The following is a 22,500-nucleotide window of genomic DNA, read 5'->3' as shown; positions in this document are numbered from 1 at the left end:
AATGAAAATACGTTATTAGATGCACATAATTCAACTAACTTTATTATTTTGTCAAGTGCCAAAGGGAAATGATCTGAATAGGGGATAATTTTTTCCCTTAAAAACTGAAGAACGTCCTGTACTGGTACTTTTGTGAATAGGGAGTCTACGTCAAGGCTTAAAAGTTTTATGTTGTGAAGTGGTATATGTGCTTCTCTGAATTTGTGACAAAAGTCTTCCGAATGTTTGATGTGACTGGAAGAAAAAGTGCCTAAAAAAGGAGAAAGGAGGCCAGCTAACCATTTAGAAATTTTGTAATTGAAAGCTCCGGCGCATGAAACGATGGGTCTGAATGGAAGATTGTCTTTGTGAGTTTTGGGAAAACCATAAAAGTAGGGTAATTTAGGATTAATTACTTTAAATTTCTCTAATAGTTCAATACTCTTTTTGTCTTGGCCAATTAATCTTACTTTCCGAAAAAATTCTGTGGGAACGTTCTGGAGGGGATTTTTCGTCAGTTTTTCGTAAGTATTTGTGTCGCTAAGGAGCTGGTTGATTTTGTCGAGGTAGAAGTCTTTGTCCATTATTACAATTTTGCCGTCTTTGTCGGATCTACTTATTATAACATCTAACTTTTTTTTAGCGAGTGGATGGCTATCATGAATCTGCGGGGAACAGGATATTTCTTATGAAGGTCAGCTAAAGCATTTAGTAACACTCCTTTTAAACATATCTCTTCACGGCTGTAGTTTTTGTCAGATATGAATTTATCAAAAGCCACTATGAAGTCTAGGTTGTTTTTACGGTCTGGCATAAGGGCAAAGGATAAGCCTAAATTTAAAACTAAATGTTGATTTACAGTAAGGGGGGTGTTGGATAAGTTTAAAACTTTGTCTTGTTGTTCAAGATTATTCCATGCGCTATTATCTATTAGGTTATTTAACTGCGTAAAAGTCTGTTGGAATGAGTCACGCTATTATAAGGCAGCAATGTCGGAACAGAATGAAATCAGATACCTGTATACGTGGTCCGTAGTGAGGAGGCGAAGATTAGATTGAGTTCCATATATCACTCTGCGTAGCACGAAGATGTCGTTTCTCGTATTGGTGATTCTTTCTTCCAGGAAAATCTTGTGTGATAGAGGGAAGGGGTTTGTTTGCAGAGTCCATCTCCCGAATCCGTACATTTTTTGGAAGTAACTTGTTCTTTGAGGCATTCTTCCAAAAAAGTGTTTTGGTTTTTCAGCCGGTGTAGTCCTGTTCAGTTCTTTTTCAAACTTGCGGAAAACTGGCTTGACTTCTGGAAGTGAGTGAAGAATCGTGGAAAGGCGGTTGAATTCCATAATGGGCTGACAATGACTGGTAAAAGTGTTCTGTAACAACAGAATTCCATCTAATAAAAGGAGCCCATAAAAACACCAAAATGTAGAGAGAAAAGTACTATATTTCAGAGACTGCTGTCTCTCTCTTCAGGTATATGAATGAGAAAAGTTTACAGAAAAGGTGGTATTTATACCAAGAGATTCGTCCACAAGTAAGCCAATTTAGGTCACACCCGCTGATAATCTTCCTTTAATCTTCTTAAAGCGTTGGTTGAATGAACACTGCGTCGACGATGTCCGATGTCCAATTCCCTTTTGAGATGTTCATTACCTGCTTCTCTTTTATTAAGGCCGATTCCATCATTTGACTCTTGTACCGGCAGTTGCTGCTATAAATTACACGTGACATATTCCGTTTATTCTATGGTTATGTTCCATTTATATGGTTAAAAATAGCCGAGTTCTGTTGTCCATACCTAACTGACCGTTTGTGTTGTATTACTCTCTGGGGAAGTGATTTACCTGTAAATCCGATGTAAGATTGGTCACAGTCCTGGCATGGGATCTCATATACCCCAGAGTCTTTGGGCGATGTCTTTTGTTGGACGTTAATCAGGGATTTGGCTAAGGTATTTGGGTAGGTAAATGCAAAAGGGTTGGATTTCCCAAGGGTGTGAGTTACTCTCTTAATCGTCTCCAGGTGGGAAACAGACAACAAAATTCCTTTTCTTGATGTTTTAATAATCAGAGACACGACAGAATACAAATTTACCATATACAGAAAACCAACGTTCTCACTTTCATATATTCACTACTTTAGCTATCATGACAATACTATCAAGATAGGTCTAGCTAGCAACCTATTCTTAAGAGCCTTACGAATTTGTTCCCCAGATTTCCTGGAAAAAGAATTTGAACTAATTCGCAAGCAACTTTCATCTTTAAAGTATCCTGACCATATAATTGAGAAAGCAATTCAAAAAGCAAACGTAATTTTCTACCGACCCCCTAAAGACAAGACCAGAGACACACCCAACAATAAAATAAAAATTCCCCACCTGGAGACGATTAAGTGAGTAACTCACACCCTTGGGAAATCCAACCCTTTTGCATTTACCTACCCAAATACCTTAGCCAAATCCCTGATTAACGTCCAACAAAAGACATCGCCCAAAGACTCTGGGGTATATGAGATCCCATGCCAGGACTGTGACCAATCTTACAATCGGATTTACAGGTAAATCACTTCCCCCAGAAAGATTTAATACAAACACAAACGGTCAGTTAGGTATGGACAACAGAACTCGGCTATTTTTCAACCATATAAATGAACATAAACCATAGAATAAACTGGAATATGTCACGTGTAATTTATAGCAGCAACTGCCGGTACAAGAGTCAAATGATGGAATCGGCCTTAATAAAAGAGAAGCAGGTAATGAAACATCTCAAAAGGGAATTGGACATCGGACATCGTCGACGCAGTGTTCATTCAACCAAACGCTTAAGAAGATTAAAGGAAGATTATCAGCGGGGGTGACCTAAATTGGCTTACTTGTGGACGAATCTCTTGGTATAAATACCACCTTTTCTGTAAACTTTTCTCATTCATATACCTGAAGAGAGAGACAGCAGTCTCTGAAATATAGTACTTTTCTCTCTACATTTTGGTGTTTTTATGGGCTTCTTTTATTAGATGGAATTCTGTTCGTTGTTACAGAACACTTTTACCAGTCATTGTCAGCCCATTATGGAATTCAACCGCCTTTCCACGATTCTTCACTCACTTCCAGAAGTCAAGCCAGTTTTCCGCAAGTTTGAAAAAGAACTGAACAGACTACACCGGCTGAAAAACCAAAAACATTTTTGGAAGAATGCCTCAAAGAACAAGTACTTCCAAAAATGTACGGATTCGGGAGATGGACTCTGCAAACAAACCCTTCCCTCTATCACACAAGATTTTCCTGGAAGAAAGAATCACCAATACGAGAAACGACATCTTCGTGCTACGCAGAGTGATATATGGAACTCAATCTAATCTTCGCCTCCTCACTACGGACCACGTATACAGGTATCTGATTTCATTCTGTTCCGACATTGCTGGCCTATAATAGCGTGACTCATTCCAACAGACTTTTACGCAAGTTAAATAACCTAATAGATAATAGCGCATGGAATAATCTTGAACAACAAGACAAAGTTTTTTAAACTTATCCAACACCCCCTTACTGTAAACTCAACATTTAGTTTTAAATTTAGGCTTATCCTTTGCCCTTATGCCAGACCGTAAAAACAACCTAGACTTCATAGTGGCTTTTGATAAATTCATATCTGACAAAAAAACTACAGCCGTGAGATATGTTTAAAAGGAGTGTTACTAAATGCTTTAGCTGACCTTCATAAGAAATATCCTGTTCCCCGCAGATTCATGATAGCCATCCACTCGCCTAAAAAAGTTAGATGTTATAATAAGTAGATCCGACAAAGACGGCACAAAAATTGTAATAATGGACAAAGACTTCTACCTCGACAAAATCAACCAGCTCCTTAGCGACACAAATACTTACGAAAAACTGACGAAAATCCCCTCCAGAACGTTCACAGAATTTTTTTCGGAAAGTAAGATTAATTGGCCAAGACAAAAAGAGTATTGAACTATTAGAGAAATTTAAAGTAATTAATCCTAAATTACCCTACTTTTATGGTCTTCCCAAAAACTCACAAAGACAATCTTCCATTCAGACCCATCGTTTCATGCGCCGGAGCTTTCAATTACAAAATTTCTAAATGGTTAGCTGGCCTCCTTTCTCCTTTTTAGGCACTTTTTCTTCCAGTCACATCAAACATTCGGAAGACTTTTGTCACAAATTCAGAGAAGCACATATACCACTTCACAACATAAAACTTTTAAGCCTTGACGTAGACTCCCTATTCACAAAAGTACCAGTACAGGACGTTCTTCAGTTTTTAAGGGAAAAATTATCCCCCTATTCAGATCATTTTCCCTTTGGCACTTGACAAAATAATAAAGTTAGTTGAATTAGGTGCATCTAATAACGTATTTTCATTCGGGGAATCATTCTACAAGCAAAAATTCAGGTGTAGTATGGGTAGTCCTTTAGTCCTATTTTAGCCAATCTGTACATGGAATACTTGAAACTACAGTAATAAATGCAATAAAACCCAAAAACATGCTGTGGATGAGATACGTGGATGACATACTAACATTTTGGGATAATAAGTGGGGTAATTTTAATGAATTCCTCTCAAAATTAAACGCATTAGTGCCCAGCATCAAATTTAAAGTTGAATGGGAAACAGACAACAAAATTCCTTTTCTTGATGTTTTAATAATCAGAGACACGACAGAATACAAATTTACCATATACAGAAAACCAACGTTCTCACTTTCATATATTCACTACTTTAGCTATCATGACAATACTATCAAGATAGGTCTAGCTAGCAACCTATTCTTAAGAGCCTTACGAATTTGTTCCCCAGATTTCCTGGAAAAAGAATTTGAACTAATTCGCAAGCAACTTTCATCTTTAAAGTATCCTGACCATATAATTGAGAAAGCTATTCAAAAAGCAAACGTAATTTTCTACCGACCCCCTAAAGACAAGACCAGAGACACACCCAACAATAAAATAAAAAACCCTTCCCCACCTGGAGACGATTAAGAGAGTAACTCACACCCTTGGAAATCCAACCCCTTTTGCATTTACCTACCCAAATACCTTAGCCAAATCCTGATTAACGTCCAACAAAAAGACATCGCCCAAAGACTCTGGGGTATATGAGATCCCATGCCAGGGACTGTGACCAATCTACATCGGATTTACAGGTAAATCACTTCCCCAGAGATTAATACAACACAAACGGTCAGTTAGTTAGGGATGGACAACAGAACTCGGCTATTTTCAACCATATAAATGAAACATAACCATAGAATAAACTGGAATATGTCACGTGTAATTTATAGCAGCAACTGCCCGGTACAAGAGTCAAATGATGGAATCGTCCTTAATAAAAGAGAAGCAGGTAATGAACATCTCAAAAGGGAATTGGACATCGGACATCGTCGACGCAGTGTTCATTCAACCAACGCTTAAGAAGATTAAAGGAAGATTATCAGCGGGGGTGACCTAAATTGGCTTACTTGTGGACGAATCTCTTGGTAATAAATACCACCTTTTCTGTAAACTTTTCTCATTCATATACCTGAAGAGAGAGACAGCAGTCTCTGAAATATAGTACTTTTCTCTCTACATTTTGGTGTTTTTATGGGCTCCTTTTATTAGATGGAATTCTGTTGTTACAGAACACTTTTACCAGTCATATATATATATATATATATATATATATATATATATATATATATATATATATATATATATATAAATTTATATGTTTACCATGTTGAGAAAAGAGAACACATTAATCATGAAGTGGAAGTCGACGCTACTATAAGAGAGGGAGAGAGAGAGAGAGGAGGGGTGGGGATAGTATTCTACATTTTTTGTAAGGGCAAATAATGGAAGCCATTTCACCCAACCTACTTTTGAAAGATCAGTTCATCCTCCTCTGCCTCCTCCTCTTCTTCTTCATCTTCCTCAGGATCCAGCTGATCTAGGTAATCCTGAAGCAGAGCTCCTGCGGGCTCTCTGCAGTGAAATAAAAAACATTTGAATAAACAAATAAAAAATAAGTCTCAATATATTTTAATGTCCCTTTGCAAGTTAAGATTCTTTCAAGGTAAAGACAGTTTTGGAATTGTAGGTTTTTATGGTGACCTGGACTAAGTATCATTTACATAAGTACTTTTTAAAAAAGGCGTGATTTGACCTCCAGCTTACTCTGGGCACACGCTAAAATCTACGGTCAAATAGAGCGTTGTTTCACCAATGAAAATTGAAATAAATACGCTATATTTTATTAGAAATAATTTCACAAATACATTATCAATCTAATAAATAAATCATCCTATCCTACAATTCCTGTATCTTTAACTCAACGTGAAACACCTAAAATAGAGAGAAATTCCGTAGGATATTTCCTCTCAGATGATATAAAGGGAAATAAGATATGCCCTTCTTGACTTGAACAACCCGTCATCACCATATGATGTAATATAATTACCCGGATGAGGTTAAGGTTTCACGTTGCAATCGAGCTCTGTATCGTCCACTTAACTGGAAATTCACGCAATGTATTTCACAATTAAATGCAAAAGCTTTTAAGTGTAAAGTGTTAACTTTATCGCCTTTTTAATCATTGTTCTTGAATTGGAAGTTTTCAGTTTTTGAAGCCCATCTATGTTCCCTGTCTTCAGTATAACTTGCTTTAACATTTATGTATGTATATATATATATATATATATATATATATATATATATATATATATATGAAAGTCTAACATTCCTCTACCTCATATTCTAACCAAGGTAACTAATTACAGAAAGGGCCGGAAATGCTTATTTTTGTGTTACTTTTATGCACTTAGTTTTATCTGTTTTAATATATTCAGTTATTCCCCCTTCGCTCTGTTTTATTTTTATTTGCCCGCTTACTTACATAAATGTGTATAATTATATGTGTACACACACATGATATATATATATATACATATATATATAGATATATATATATATATATACGATACATATATATACAGACCATATATATATATATATATATATATATATACATATATATACAGACATATATATATATATATATATATATATATATATATATATATATATATATATATATATATATATATATATATATATATATATAGAGAGAGAGAGAGAGCGAGAGAGAGAGAGAGAGAGAGAGAGAGAGATTAATAACAGGACCGCATTACAACTGGATGGTATCTAGCAGAACTACCTATCTTTAAAAAAATTACAAGATTTCCTGGACAAACAATGATACTGGCAATGAAGGACTATTAGTACAGATAAGCTTGTAACTTTTTTTATTAATAAATATCTCCGATAGATACCATGCAGTTTCAATGAGGTCCTGTTAGTAATTGTATTATTGCACAGAGCTATTGTGTAAGTGATAAAGTTGTTATATATATATATATATATATATATATATATATATATTAATATATATATATATATACTAATATAATATACCTATAAAATCACAGTAGATGCACGTGACTTTATTAAACAAGCGAATATCACAGGAAGATGATAGGCAGAAATCCAAGCGCTTTCGTCTTTACTAAGACATTCTCAAGGAACCTTGACAATGTCTTTGAAAAGACGAAAGCGCTTGGATTTCTGCCTATCATTTTCCTGTGGTATTTGCTTATATATTTATATGTGTGTGTTTGTGCTTGTGTGCGGTCGCGTATATTTGTTCGTATAAAGGCAAAGAGAGAGATAAATAAAAACGAAAATTGAGCTCAAGGTATCCAAAGTATTGTTTATACTTGACTACAGACGAAAACAAAGAGCATTGGAGTGCGATGTCATCAAGTGCCAGATGAGAGGAATCATCAGCATCCTTGAGTGTTGTTGTTGCTGTTGTTGTTGTTGTTCTTCGGCTAAGGAATGCCAACGTCGAGTTGCACCGAGAACTCAAATATTGGGTTTCCTGATAACGCGTGCCGGGAACTAAATTGACAAATCTTTGGAAAGGACGGAATCTTGCTCTTTCTCCTCCTGTGTGTCGTTGTTTGTGAGTGTGTGGGCTTGTTGTTTCTTTCTGTCTCATGGCCTGTGTCTCTGTGTCTAGTTCAAATTGACGGTATTTTAGATCCTTAAACAATTAATCATTTGTTTCTGAACGAATGAATAAGTTTAGTTAGGAATTCGCTGTATTTAAGACCCTTAAACAATTAATAATTCTCTTCTGAAAGAATGAATAAGTTTAGTTAGATATTGACTGTGTTTTAGATCCTTAAACAATTAATCATTCTCCTCTGAAAGAATGAATAAGTTTAGGGAGAAATACACTGTATTTTAGATCCTTAAACAATTATTCATTCTTTTCTGAATGAATGAATAAGTTTAGTTAGAAATTTACTGTGTTTTAGATCCTCAAACAATTAATCATTCCTTTCTGAAAGAATGAATAGGTTTAGTTAGAAATTCACTGTTTTAGATCGTTAAACAATTAATCATTCTTTTTTGAAAGAATGAATAAGTTTAGTTAGACATTTACTGTATTTTAGATCCTTAAACAATAATTCATTCTTTTCTGAAAGAATGAATAAGTTTAGTTAGAAATTCGCTGTATTTTAAATCCTTAAACAATTATTCATTCTTTTCTGAAAGAATGAATAAGTTTAGTTAGAAATTCGCTGTATTTAAGACCTTTAAACAATTATTCATTCGTTTCTGGAAGAATGAATAAGTTTAGTTAGACATTCACTGTGATTTAGATCCTTAAACAATTAATCATTCTTTTCTGAATGAATGAATAAGTTTAGTTAGAAATTTACTGTGTTTTAGATCCTCAAACAATTAATCATTCTTTTCTGAAAGAATGAATAGGTTTAGTTAGAAATTCACTGTTTTAGATCGTTAAACAATTATTCATTCTTTTCTGGAAGAATGAATAAGTTTAGTTAGACATTGACTGTATTTTAGATTCTTAAGAAATTATTCATTCTTTTCTGAAAGAATGAAGAAGTTTAGTTAGAAATTCACTGTTTTAGATCGTTAAACAATTATCCATTCTTTTCTGATAGAATGAATAAGTTTAATTAGAAATTGTAAACCTTCCGTGGTCGACAGAAGTCCCCTTTTCAAGAGAAGCGGGTTATGTTACTGAGAAAACACAGAGGAAAACAAAGAGTTCCATAGCCTAGGAGTGGATGGAATTAAGGTGCGATAGATCAATTTTAATACTAAGTGATTTATTATCAAAACGACGAAATTAGACTGAAATAATTTTATCGCAATAAAGCAAAAAAAAAAAAAAAAAAGATGAATAAAGGAAGTAAATAAATAATTAAAAAATAACCTGTATTCTGTATTTCCCTTTAATTCCTCTTTTTTTTTTTTTTTTTTTTTTTTTTTTTTTTTTGAAGCTTGAATTTCAAGGCAATGTCTCCTGTGGCTTTGTTCCATATGAATAGGCTTCGCGTTCTGAATAATAATAATATAATAATAATAATAATAATAATAATAATAATAATAAGAACCCAGTGAACAATACATTTCTTCCTCCTTTTTATTAGTAAGGTTGATTTATTATTAAAATTTGGCGTCGTAGCCCGAATTTCCAAAACGACGAAATTGGATGTTACAAATTTTTCTTATTGCTATAAAGAAACGAACTCAACGGCGTTACTGAGGACGACCGAAAATAAAATAAGATATTAATAGGTAAATCAGTAAATAAATAAATATGTAAATAAATGAATAAATAGATAAATAGATAAATAAATAAATAAATAGAAAATGAATAAATAAATAAATAGATAATCAATAATAAGTAAAAAAATAAATAATGATAAAGAAGTAAATAGAGAAATAACAAATGAATAAATAAATAAATAAGTAAATGAAAAATAGGTAAGTAAATAAATACATAAAGAAGTAAATAAATAAATAGAAATGAATAGATAAATAAATAAATAAAGGAATAAATAATAATTATACAACTAAATAAACAAATAAATAATTAAAGTAAATAAATAAATAGAAATTTAAAAGATGAATACTAAATAAGTAAAAAAATAATAAATAAATAAAGAAGTACATAAATAAAGATAAAATGAATAAATAAATAAATCGAAAATGAATAAATAAATAGATTGTCAAATAAATCAGTGATTAAATAGACGAACAATTAAATGAATAGATAAATGAATGAATAAGTAGATAAATACGGAAGTAAATAAATAAATAGAAAATGAATAAACAAATAAATAAATAACCAAATAATAAATAAACAAATAAATAAGGAAGTAAATAAATAGATAGAAAATTAACAAATAAATAAGTGAACAAATAAATGAGTCAATAAATAGATAGATAAATAAGTATATACACAGATAAGTAACTGAATAAATAATCAAATGAAGTATTTCTAAATTACCTCAGAGCAACGAAAACTAATTCCTAATAAAATCAGTCTTCACAGATTACCTGTCTTCCTCTTGTTCGTTGGAAACAGCTGACTCTAGAGCCGATTCCTCGGCTCCTGTCCCTCCTCCGGCGGGGTAGGATAGGATGCGCTCTATGCGCAGACGCAGGTCGTCGGATACGACGCCCTCCATCTCCGGCAGCGACTGCAGGAGAAAATGCAAAGGAAAAGACGGTCGTAAACGAATGTCTATCTTTGTTTGATCAAACCTTCATGAGCATATAACTATAGGTATATTTATAGATTGCGAGTATTGTTACGCATGCGTAAGAGCGCTGGCGGATCTAGAAAAATTTCATTAGGGGGTTGTGGGGGCGCTGGGTTCCAATTTCCATAGTTTTTATTTATACACACACACACACACACAACACACACACACACACACACACATATATATATATATATATTATATATATATTATATATATATATACATATTATTGAAGTATCAATTATGAAATGGACAGCAATCGCCTGTGCTATCAGCAATTACCGAATCCATTATCATTATCATTATCATTATAAGATTATTATTTTTTCTCTCAAAATTTTATAATTGTTATAATAGATTTTTCAGTTTTTCCCATTTTTATATTATCTCATTTATATCAATATCTAATTTTCCATGGTACGTGCCCAGGTCGCCCCTGGAGTGTTGTTTTTCTAGTAAATGTTCAGCATAAAATACAAAATATCATACAAAGTACAAAATATTATTCAGAGTAAATAGGACACGCCTGTTGAAACTGATTCAACAAGAGTTATATAAAAGCTGGTAAAGGTTATCGTTAACTCGTGTTAACGTTCAAGAAACTGATATTAAAGGGGTATATCATCACTCATAAAGATAGTAAAGGGGTATATCATTCACTCATAAAATTGGTTTAGCATTCTCTTCAAGTTTGAATATCCTCTGGTAGGATTGTAAGAATACTACCACCGTAGGTCCTGCGTGTCGTAAAAGGTGACTAAAAGGACAGCTGCTGCCTTGCAGTCTTACTTTTCAGTAAAAGGCTAGGCCCACCTCCAATAACTGTGGAAACTGCTGCCCTGCAGTCTTACTTTTTAGTAAATGCTAAGCCCACTGCCAACAACTGTGGAAACTGCTGCCCTGCAGTCTTACTTTTTAGTATAAGGCTAGGCCCACCGCCAATAACTATGGACACTGCTGCCTTGCAGTCTTACTTTTTAGTAAAAGGCTAGGCCCCCCCTGCCACCTAACTGTGAAACTGCGCCTTGCAGTCTACTTTTTAGTAAAAGGCTAGGCCCACCGCCAATAACTGTGGAAACTGCTGCCTTGCAGTCTTACTTTTTAGTAAAAGGCTAAGCCCAATGCCAGTAACTGTGAAAACTGTTGCCTTGCAGTCTTACTTTTTAGTAAAAGGATAGGCCCACTGCCAATAACTGTGGAAACTATTGCTTTGGAGTCTTATTTTTTAGAAAGGAAATTCCGTTCTAGTTTGAATGTCAATGGTTTAGTATTTCGGTAATCACAATGTTCCAGAGATTAAAAAAAAATTATGTGCCTTAACTAGTATACATTAAACAAAACTGTAAGAATAAAAACTGGCAGGTCTCTTTCTAAATCTGGCATGTATTATTATTAATTTGTATGGAACTGGTCAAACTGGCGATTAATGTAGCTGCTGACATACTGACGAGCTGACGAAGCTCTGGAATAACAGAATACTCCAAAGGCCCACACTCCGCCTCAAAAAAAAAGAACAATAAATAAATAAATAAAAATAAAGCACTAGAATAAATCAGAGACGGTGAAGACCAAATACACTGAAGGTAAGCTGAACTTTTCCATTTGTTTACAAATACAAGTTTGACCTACAGTATGATTTGGTAGTTTATAAACAAAATGTGGTTTACTTAACATGAAGTCCGGATGTCATCTGCTCATCTCAAATCAAAACATCTGGCGCTTTCACCTAGTTCCTCTCGGAATGAGCTACCTAGAGAGAGAGAGAGAGAGAGAGAGAGGAGAGAGAGAGAGAGAGAGAGAGAGAGAGAGAATGGTATTCGATTATGACGTTTTATCTTCGCTAACTTTTATGACTGATTTACTCGTTAGTAGCTCTCATGATGCCTCTATAACATGATGATATGATCTGAATAAATTGATTTGATTACTCATTCCTAATTAATCTGTAAGATAACTATGCTTTTTTCATTAAACGATTGTATAAATCGTTGGAAAATATGGTTACATTCCTTTGTTAATGTCTTTAAAAAAATATTAGTCATACAAATAAAAAAACCATAACTAACGAAAAAAAACTATTAGTCATAAAAAAACATAACTAACGATTCCAGTAACGTACTATTACGATAACAGCAGAACAAAGTAAAAAATACACTAAGTTAACGACGAAATTATGCTAAAAAGTGAAAGGGTGCCTTAATCAAAATCTTGGTATAAACTTTGCTGTTTTGTCAGTTTTTATGCCAAAGCCATTTGGCGTAAAACTTATAAAAGAAATGAACCCAGTTCAATTTACCTTTTATTACTTGACCTGCTTTCTGACAACTTTCTTAGTCCTTTTTCCCAGATAACATCCCTCCCCCAGTTCCATACCCATCTACGCCTTATCTCTTACTATTCTATTAAAATTACAAAAGGGAATCTGAAACACAATCTAGTAAAAGATCTCTAGGACTAAAACACTGACACTGAGAGAAGCACTTATACAGACAAATTAATACGACACAGAGGTAGTTCATGCAAAGACTTATCTCTGCCTCGGTATCTGCAACACTGACAATACTTCCAACATATATCTCTCTGCATTTGACTGCAGAGAAGATAACGATAACAATCATTCGCTAATGTGCGATCATGAGGGAAGGCGGGACTCCCCAAGCAACTTAGGCAATCCACTCGACCAAAGATGCAGAATCAAAGTACTGTTTCTTGGGAAAGAATTGCCCTCTTGAAAGAAAGAGGAATTAATACTTGTGGAGTTTCTCTCTCTCTTTCTTTACACACACACACACACACACACGCACACACACACACACACCACAAAAACACACACACACACACATATATATATATATATATATATATATATATATATATATATATATATATATGATGCAATGCTTTTCGTATGATTGGCCTCTATCGAGTTAATTGATGACCCATTGGTTGAAATGATCGACTTCAAAAGCATTCATGGTTTCACAAGGCGTGGACGAACAGCATGGCTGGTTGGGACCATCTTGGAAGGCTCCAAGTGATAGATAAATCTAAACAATATGTCCTCAGTGCTTATCTTAATTTTATATATCATTTCATGTCTTTTTGATGTAAAATGAGTTTTGTTATGTGTGAAGAGCCTACATTTTCACCATATGTATGTGTGCGTATATACATAGTATATTTACACACACACACACACACACACACACACACATATATATTATATATATATATATATATATATATATATATATATATATATATATATATATATGGTGAACATACAGGTCCTTCACACAAAGAAACTCATTTTACACCAAAAAGACACGAAATGATATATAAAATCAATTTGAGCACTAGGATCTCTCACTGCCAAGAGGGTCCTAACCATCCAATGCTGTTCGTCCACGCCTGTGAAACATAATGCTTTGTGTGTCGATCATTTCAACCAATGGGTCATCAATTAACTGGATAGAGGCCAATCATACGAAAAGGATTGCAACATCGTGTGACTTCTTCTTCTTCCCCTTCCCCCTACTGTGTGTCGTTAAATACGAAAATTGAAGGATTGTGGCTGTGTTGCCTTCATACTGGCATTTTCATGGAGTGCACTTTTGCAGACGTGCTGTCAAAGAGTGCTTGGAGATGTCTCACATTCAAGACGATTCGTTTCTCTTTTAATTTAATACTTTATGAATCAATAATCGTCTGCAAGAGAGCCAAATCTTTCTGAATAAAGAAGTTTGCAAATCACAAACATAATGAGATAAAAATGTGTACATCCGTGAAGCAAATGTAGGCTATAGTGCACTTTTTGTAAGTGGCAAACTCAGGAATCAGCTACTTTCATCATTCCCTTACCATTCATTCCCGAAATAAAGGTTTCAGTGACTTACAAGGTGCTTTTTGGAATATTAACCAGGGTCTTTAGTTTATTAACATGGGATTTCTTGCGGTGACCGGGATTGATTTAAGGAACCTTGCTTTACCGCAAAGGTTCGTAACATATCATCTTTTTCTTCAGGTTCCTAAGTGACTTACACGTTGTAGCATATCGAGTCCTGTAACTTTTCAACAGGTAAATAATGTCTGATTTATATTGCAGGTGGAAAATGCCTGAGTCGTTTAGCTTTTAAGTTGTAATCAAAAGAAGACATACTTAAAGTAGATAGGTTGATCTCAGTCATTTTCTTCCTTCTATATGCTTTCTTTATTATAGTTTTGTTTTTCCTTGTATTCACGTTTGTAAATTCCATTGTTTTGAGAGCTGCCATTGCAATTATAATGATAACAACAACAACAACAACAACAACAATAATAATAATAATAATAATAATAATAATAATAATAATAATAATAATAATAATAATAATAATAATAATAATAATAACAGTTTGAACAAATAAAAGTATGAATTCCTTACATGCTGGAGCTGAAGAGACCAAGACTGGGGACGCTGCCAGGTAGGGGGTGGGGGGAGGATCTTCGTTGGCTGTCTGGCGGGAAATTTCCATTTAGCCACGCCCTCCCGGATGGCTTTCAGCCTCTCGTGACCTCGGCCTCGGGTTCGGACGGGGAGGTCAACGTCGGGATCAATATGAACGTGGGCAGCATGGCGGCTGTTGGCAAAGGAGACAAAGGTTCGATTAATTATTAAATATATAGAGGACATTTTAGGAATGGTGAAGAATGTCTGATAACTTCATACTAAACTTTTTTTCCATGAAATATCTCATGAAAAACTCCTAAGTTAAGGATCTTTTGGCAGAATTTTCATATTCATCCTTCGAATAGAGACGTAAGAAATTTGAGCAGGAGTCAAATGAACTGGTCTCTGATGTCTCCACAGAGTCATGAGGCCTCACCCGTGGCCACCGAGAGATATCTCTCGGTGGCCACGCCTCACCGCACCAGGCTACCTAATCCCTGTAACATTTTATGCACTTGCGAGCCGTCATGAAGCAAGGGCCCGTGCTGGCATCAAAGAAAAAAAGGTACGTAGTTCCAGTTACCTGCAAAAATAATATCAATCTGAAACAAAAACAACACCTACAACAGGAAAAGTAGAAGTAGCTTTAAACATGAAAATGTACACCATTTAAATGTAATTCAAGGAAGTATGAACCTTCCACTGAGTATAATTGGTAAAAGCTGATTTCTGCACTTCCCTTTAACGCCTCATGTGATAAAGTTCGGTCCTTGTAAAACGCATCGATTTGTCTTTCGTAGGGAGAAACAGTGATTAATGTCATCTACAGTTTTTCACTCTAGCTTTTTCAGCTGATGAGCACCCACCTGAATTCTGGATAACTGTGAAAGCACCACAATAATTAAGAAGCAGTCCAGTTAGTAAGTGAAAGTCTTTGTCTTCGTTTATTTAAAGGCAATAAAATTTTTAGTTTACTTGTATTGAAGATTCAAAAATGAATTTTTACTGCTTGCATGTTTAATCAAAGTTACTGACATCCACCAATTAATCAGATATATTTTACGTAACTTTCATATATATATATATATATATATATATATATATATATATAATAAAAGGAGCCCATCAAAAACGCCTAAATATAGAGAGAAAATACTATATTTCAGAGACTGGTGTCTTCATCTTCAGGTAGATTCATTCATTACCTGACGAGGGAAACAGCAGTCTCTGAAATATAGCATTTCTCTCTATATTTTGGCGTTTTTATGGGCTCATTTTATTAGATGGAATTCTGTTGTAACAGAACGTTTTTTACCAGTCATATATATATATATATATATATATATATATATATATATATATATAAAATGTTATATAAACACAAAGGCGGAGGGGTATTTCAAATTTGGCAGTTAGCCCTACGAAGAGTTGGTGCTCGCGTGCTCTTTCGAAGTATTTACAACTTCGAAGGAACACTGCCGGACCATCAGGAGCGCAGAGGTACCAGGTTGGGAACTTCTGGTCTAGACCCTGGGATGAATAATTAGCTGAGCTAACCAGGGTAACGAGCTAGGAATATTTTTTGAAATCATGTCCCATACTGAAGAACTTTGGTGGGCTGGCTACGTCACTAGAACGCTGACCAAAATCAGAACTTTTGTTTTATTATGGTTTTGGAAGACTGGCAATAAGTAGAGCCATGACTTTGTGTGCCGGAGTGATGCGGGTAAAATGACGTATTTTACTGTATTTTTGGCTTTAGAAGCCGAACATGATGAAAACGTGTAACTCAGGAACATTGTGTGCTTTTATACTGGAAGATTTAAGGCACTGACAATGCACTGGACGACGGTTTATCAGCCGGAAGTGTTTGTTTACAATGGCAAGGCAAGGCATAACGTTTTCCTTGCATGGTAATGGCGAAAAAGTTTCCCATATCTGTCGAGAAGAAAACAGAAACCATAGTAACGTATACTTTGAATTATATATATTTTGGAATTTGTGGCTGAAATAGGTTTATTACGCTTTCATTATTCAGTAATGCTTTTGTATATTATATAAAACGTACAGGTAAAGCCCTACTGTAGTTTTGTAAGCCTAGTTCTTGGCACTGTCTAGAACAGCGGTTCTCAACCTTTTTATTATCTTGTCCCCGCTGTGGTCCTTCCCTCCACGGACCCTGGCATCTATGATGGGGTGTTTTCTTTTGGTAATGAATTAGCCTAGTGAGATTTGACACTGCTTCTTAGCTACTAGATCTGGAATGCATATTGGAATGCCAAAGAGTGCAAAGCGCAAGTTCCTTTCAACATAAAGCCTGTTTCTGTATTTGGTCATTAGAACAACGATCGTGGAAAATGCAGCTTCAAAAAGGTTCATGAATGTTCATGCATATGATCCGAACGAGTATAGCTAAGAGTTGTAAATTATAGGAAACTAACGTTAGAAGGGTGATACTTTTGAATTTTTTTTCATAAACTCCTGAATATTAGTAATTCACTCTTGTTAAGAGAATAACGAATTTAATTAGAGAGTTTTTAAGTGTTCCCAAGAGCTTGCAACCCCACTGGTTGAGAACCATTGGTTTAGACGGTGGTTGTAGGCTAGGTTAGGCCTGGCTGTCTGAGACCCATATATTATATTTTTATATCAACCATTGTTAGGCCCAAGTAAATTTCACTGTCAAAACTTGAGGCATGTTAAACAATATGATTATATTTTGCGTTTTGAAAGGAAAGGATTGACAATTTCCCAGTTGTAACTTATATCACTGAGTTCCATTATGTATAGCCTAGATTAATTAGCATGAGACAGACAAACATGTCTTTTGTAGCTATGTTGTATATATACGTGTGTATACTATAACATGCACAGTGATGCTCAAATCTGATGCAACATGATTCTTTTTGTATCATCCAGATTCTCAGACTCAATGTGACGTTGCTAAGTAATGTTAATTTTTTTTTCATTGCTAATGTCATACATGTCGAAAAGTTTGCGAATTCATAGTTAGAACTATTTTCCTTACGGTTATATAAATATGATCCCTTTTATGCATTGGTATAATTTGTAATCTGTGAGATTTGAAGTGATTTTTTTGTCACATTGGTTAGTTCAAAGTATAATGTGATGAGGTTAGTGGTGCCGTCAGCGACAGCGAGCATGCTCCTCGGGCTGGTCAACGTAACTATCTCTGCAGCATTATATCGGCAGACTTAATAATCTCAATAGTCATCCAAACAACATTTTCAAAATAGGAATAGGAATGAAATAAGTTTTCTTTGAATGTTGAAGTTTTAGTCTGTGTTTAAGCTGCCTGGATGTTGCAAAATGATTTATAGGCCTAAAATAATAATGTAAGCCTTCTGAGATGTAATTTATGTTACTAATGAATTTATTTTTAGAGATTACCTGTTCATTGAGGAAAACAAGATGATGATGATTTTGATTATATGGAGAAGAGGGCTATTAATCAAAATATCTATTACTATTAATATCAAGGAGTATAGACCGCTTGTTTTTTGCCTGTTAAAATATTATTTACTTTAAAGTCCTTCTGCTTGCGTTTGGTGTATAATTTATTCTTTCATAAAGTAAATTGAAGTGCAAGAATGTGTAGATAACCTCATTTACTTTCTGGCCAGAAATTGTTAATGTAGTGATGTGACTGGTAAGCGTAAAGAAATCTAACACACCTATGTATGAATATCCAAGTATTCCTCCAACAAATATAACATTAATGTTTTCAAGATAATTCCATTGCCACTATTCATTGTAGACGTATGTTGCACCGCCACTAATGGTTGCGTCACACGCACGCTTTGCTCACACGTTGATATTAGTGGGCGCATTGAGGTGTAAAGACAATCAAATAGGACTATCTCAAATTTTATGCTTGCTTTGGAAGCAATATTAATGTTATGAAATTTTTTTTCGTTTTTTTTTTTAACATTTGAACTGAGGTTTGATGGCTTCGTTTTTGGTCAAATGCATCAACGATGAGTGAATGAAAGTTTTGAAAATGTTTCGTTAAGTTTTTTCTGAAATTTGGCTACACGTGACATTTTCTTAAATTTTTGAAATATATGACAGATTTCACTCTTATGAAACACTATGGCCTAATTGTATGCAATGATCGAGTTTTTGCATTTAAATATCACATAGATATTGAGCATGTTAGTTGCCAGTTAGTGAATTTTGAACAGAATCTTATGCAATTATGAAGCATCAGTTCTGAGCATAGCTGTAGCCTACATGCATTAATATACACATATGTATATATATATATATATATATATAGATATATATTTATACACACACACATACATATATATATATATATATATATATATATATATATCATTCGAGCTACATTTCGTTTCCCGTCCACTGGACGGTGGTTCGATCCCATGGGGTACGAAATTATTATCAACTAAAAATTCTCCCTCGTACATATATGAAAATATATCTCAAATCCGAGGTACAGCGAATTAGATATTAAAGGACATTTGTAGCTCGAATGATTTATATGAATCACGGTGACTGTTATCGAATAAGTATTCATATATATATATTATTATATATATAATTATATATTATTATATATTATATATATATTATTATTACTTAATATAGGAAAAAGATGTTTACGTCATTTGGTTTTCAAGGCCGGATTTTTAAAGTTATGCAATGTCCATTATTTCAGATTATTAAATCTATTGCCTAATTATGGGGAAGGTACCATTTTTGTACAGACTTTGTATTTCAGGAAGTTTGAGTCATCGTTTTTTGTCAATATCTTTAAACCCAATCGATTGATTGGTATGGTACTCTGGAACACAGTTTCTCACACCCTCCCCTAATTTTCTATAAAAGAATTCTATGTCCAAACGGAGATTTTAAAGGCATTTTACCACTAAATCTTAGGACATAGCCAAACCTAGCCAGTCAAGATTTACGAATTCATTCGGATAAGCGCTCTTGGGGTACTTTTGCTTCCTGTCACCAAGCCATCCTCGCCTCTCTCTCTTCCTCTTCTCAAAAAGATCTCTCTCCTCTCTCTCTCATTCTCTTCTCTCTCTTCCTCATTCTCGTCCGATCTTCCTCATCTCGATCTCTCTCCTATCTCTCTTCCTCTCTCTTCGCAATTTGTTATGCATTGGAATGTTTTCAGACACATTAGCATTGCAATTTTTCCACTGAGCAGTGTAGGATGAAATTAGTTAAACGTCCTGCTTTGTCATACAGAGTTTAGCGGTTTCGGAAATCTTTGTGTTTGATGAATGAAATGTTGGGTTAAAGTAAACGACTGGTTTACCAAGTACTAGTGTATCTACCAACTACTAAAGGGAAGGTTGTCTCGTTGCTGTTCAGAGTTGTGGCTTACATGTTGACATGTCCCCGTGGATGCAGAAGTGCATTTCATAACAAAATTATGCAAACAAAATCAAATCAATCACATTTATGAAGAAAGTAGCATACGCTACGGGGTGTAATGACGTAAAGGAAGAGTAAGGAGAAGAATGGTGGAGTCGAAGAGGAAAGTTGGCGATAATGAGTAACTTACTATAGGTAGATACTCAGGACAAGTTAGTAGTAGTTCCTAAGCTCGTATGTCCGAAGGCGTTAAACAGTTTGTTGGCTACCCCATCAAATTTAAGAGTAAAGTACCTGAAAAAGCTGAATTTAGAAATTGAATTTATTACAAAAAATTGTGTGAAACACATTGTTGCGAAGTAACACACCGATCCAGTAACTGATTTGAAAGGTATTGGCAAAAATCAATGACTCAAACTTTCTGAAATACATAGGTAGTAGGCTAATGATGACGGTAGTGATAAAATGTCTCGTAGTAATGAGTGGCACGTTAGGTAAATTAAGATTTCACAACTCGAAACATTTGCCCATAGAGATAGCTATAAAGACTCGTGCTCTACTTGGCAATACATGTTTTTCTCTCGTGACATGAAAAAATATGGAAAGAATGAGTTTCCCATGATACCTCATTTTCTTCGGAGTTACTAAATTTGTTATAGAAAATGTTACCATACTATATCAGTGACTATAATAATCCTCGTTTCATCGCTATCTGAATAATGACACTTACTAGTACTAGCTCGCGCTGCTTACTCTAAAAACGGCAGTTTTATCATTTAATACCGGCCAGTCCACTGAGTGTCCTATGAGAATGAATGTTAAAACATAAAAACGGTAAAAATCTCAGTAACAATAAATCTGCTATACATTTTTAGTATGATTTCCGTAATAGGCTAACCGTATTGAGGAAACTTAAAGAGTTTAGCATAAAAACCACAATATCGAGTTTTGTTAATGAATGAAAATAATAACTAAAAACCCCATATCAGTATTTGTGCCGCCTGATTTTATTATAAGTACTTGTCAATTGCGGGTGCTTGTTGCCAAACAGACCATTGGACGGGGCAAATATGAGCTTGATTAAGTAGAAGACCGCTCAGCATTAAACATAAAAATGAAGTTGGTAATGGCAGTATGTTTGTGTGTGTGTTAGAGAGAGAGAGAGAGAGAGAAAAAAGCAGGTGTGAGGCAGTGGAGATAAGTCTAGGACAGAGGGAGGCGTAGAAAGGATGAACACGCGTGTACATATATGTATGTATGTATAGAAAACATCTCTATTAACAACCAATACTGTTTCCATTTCCACTTGTAACTCTGCTTACATTTACTCTAAACACTCCCTTCTTGCAAACAGCTTTGAAGCAAACTTTTAAAGTCTTCTTCCATCAATTTTCGTTGCGTTCATTTGGAAACATCAGCCACACCACACTCATCCTACTGTCAAGAACCTACAAATGGTCTCATCGCCGACTTATCACATTATTCCATTCATCAGTATTCATGCCAATGTAACCAATCTCCTGTCTGCATAGTGTAAAAACATTTCACCATTAACAACTGCTTATCTTCCATACCATGCCATACAGCCTTAATACCTTTCGCATTCCCTCTTCTTTCATTTTTATGCTAAGCGTAATTTTTAGGTTGGTGTGTGCCACACATCTTTAACCTTATCCCTTCGAACTGTTCACATGTCTCTTTCATAACAAACACATGATCCACACGCCCTCTTCATTGACCAAACTCACGCCGTTTTTACCGTCAACCCTACTGTCATCTGTTTACTTGACTCAGTAAAAATCCTACCGTGCATCTTCACTAGTATACAAAGAAACATTATGTCCATGTCATTCTTACAATCGCCTCCACAGCCTTCACTTTTCTTCATTGGATCGATTATCATCCTCACAGACTCGTCACTCGTTCCTTCGGAACCTTTGCCTTATCCAGAAAGATCTTCAAACTCTGGTCAGATACTCAGTCACACTGTCTGCAAAATATCACATCTCACTTGTAATCCCACAAACTCATCGTGTTTTTCCATTTTCCCTCAGCACGT

The 22,500-nt window shown here is 34.7% G+C and overlaps 1 protein-coding gene across 1 annotated transcript in view; it reads right to left on the bottom strand.

Annotated features, from left to right (window-relative positions):
• Positions 1–22,500, bottom strand: part of LOC135218716 (ABC transporter F family member 4-like) — a 40,387-nt gene that overhangs the window by 2,460 nt on the left and 15,427 nt on the right. The window contains exons 2-4 of the mRNA XM_064255165.1: positions 15,060–15,255; positions 10,429–10,571; positions 5,866–5,970 (exon numbers count right to left, since the gene is read on the bottom strand). Of these exons, the coding sequence (XP_064111235.1) occupies positions 5,866–5,970; positions 10,429–10,571; positions 15,060–15,255 (444 nt within the window). The remainder of the gene's footprint in view (positions 1–5,865; positions 5,971–10,428; positions 10,572–15,059; positions 15,256–22,500) is intronic.

Source organism: Macrobrachium nipponense, chromosome 1 (assembly GCF_015104395.2).
Source record: "Macrobrachium nipponense isolate FS-2020 chromosome 1, ASM1510439v2, whole genome shotgun sequence".
Classification (NCBI taxonomy): Eukaryota; Metazoa; Arthropoda; class Malacostraca; order Decapoda; family Palaemonidae; genus Macrobrachium; species Macrobrachium nipponense.
The sequence above is the reverse complement of the archived record's forward strand: the minus strand, read 5'-3'. Positions and strand labels throughout refer to the sequence as shown.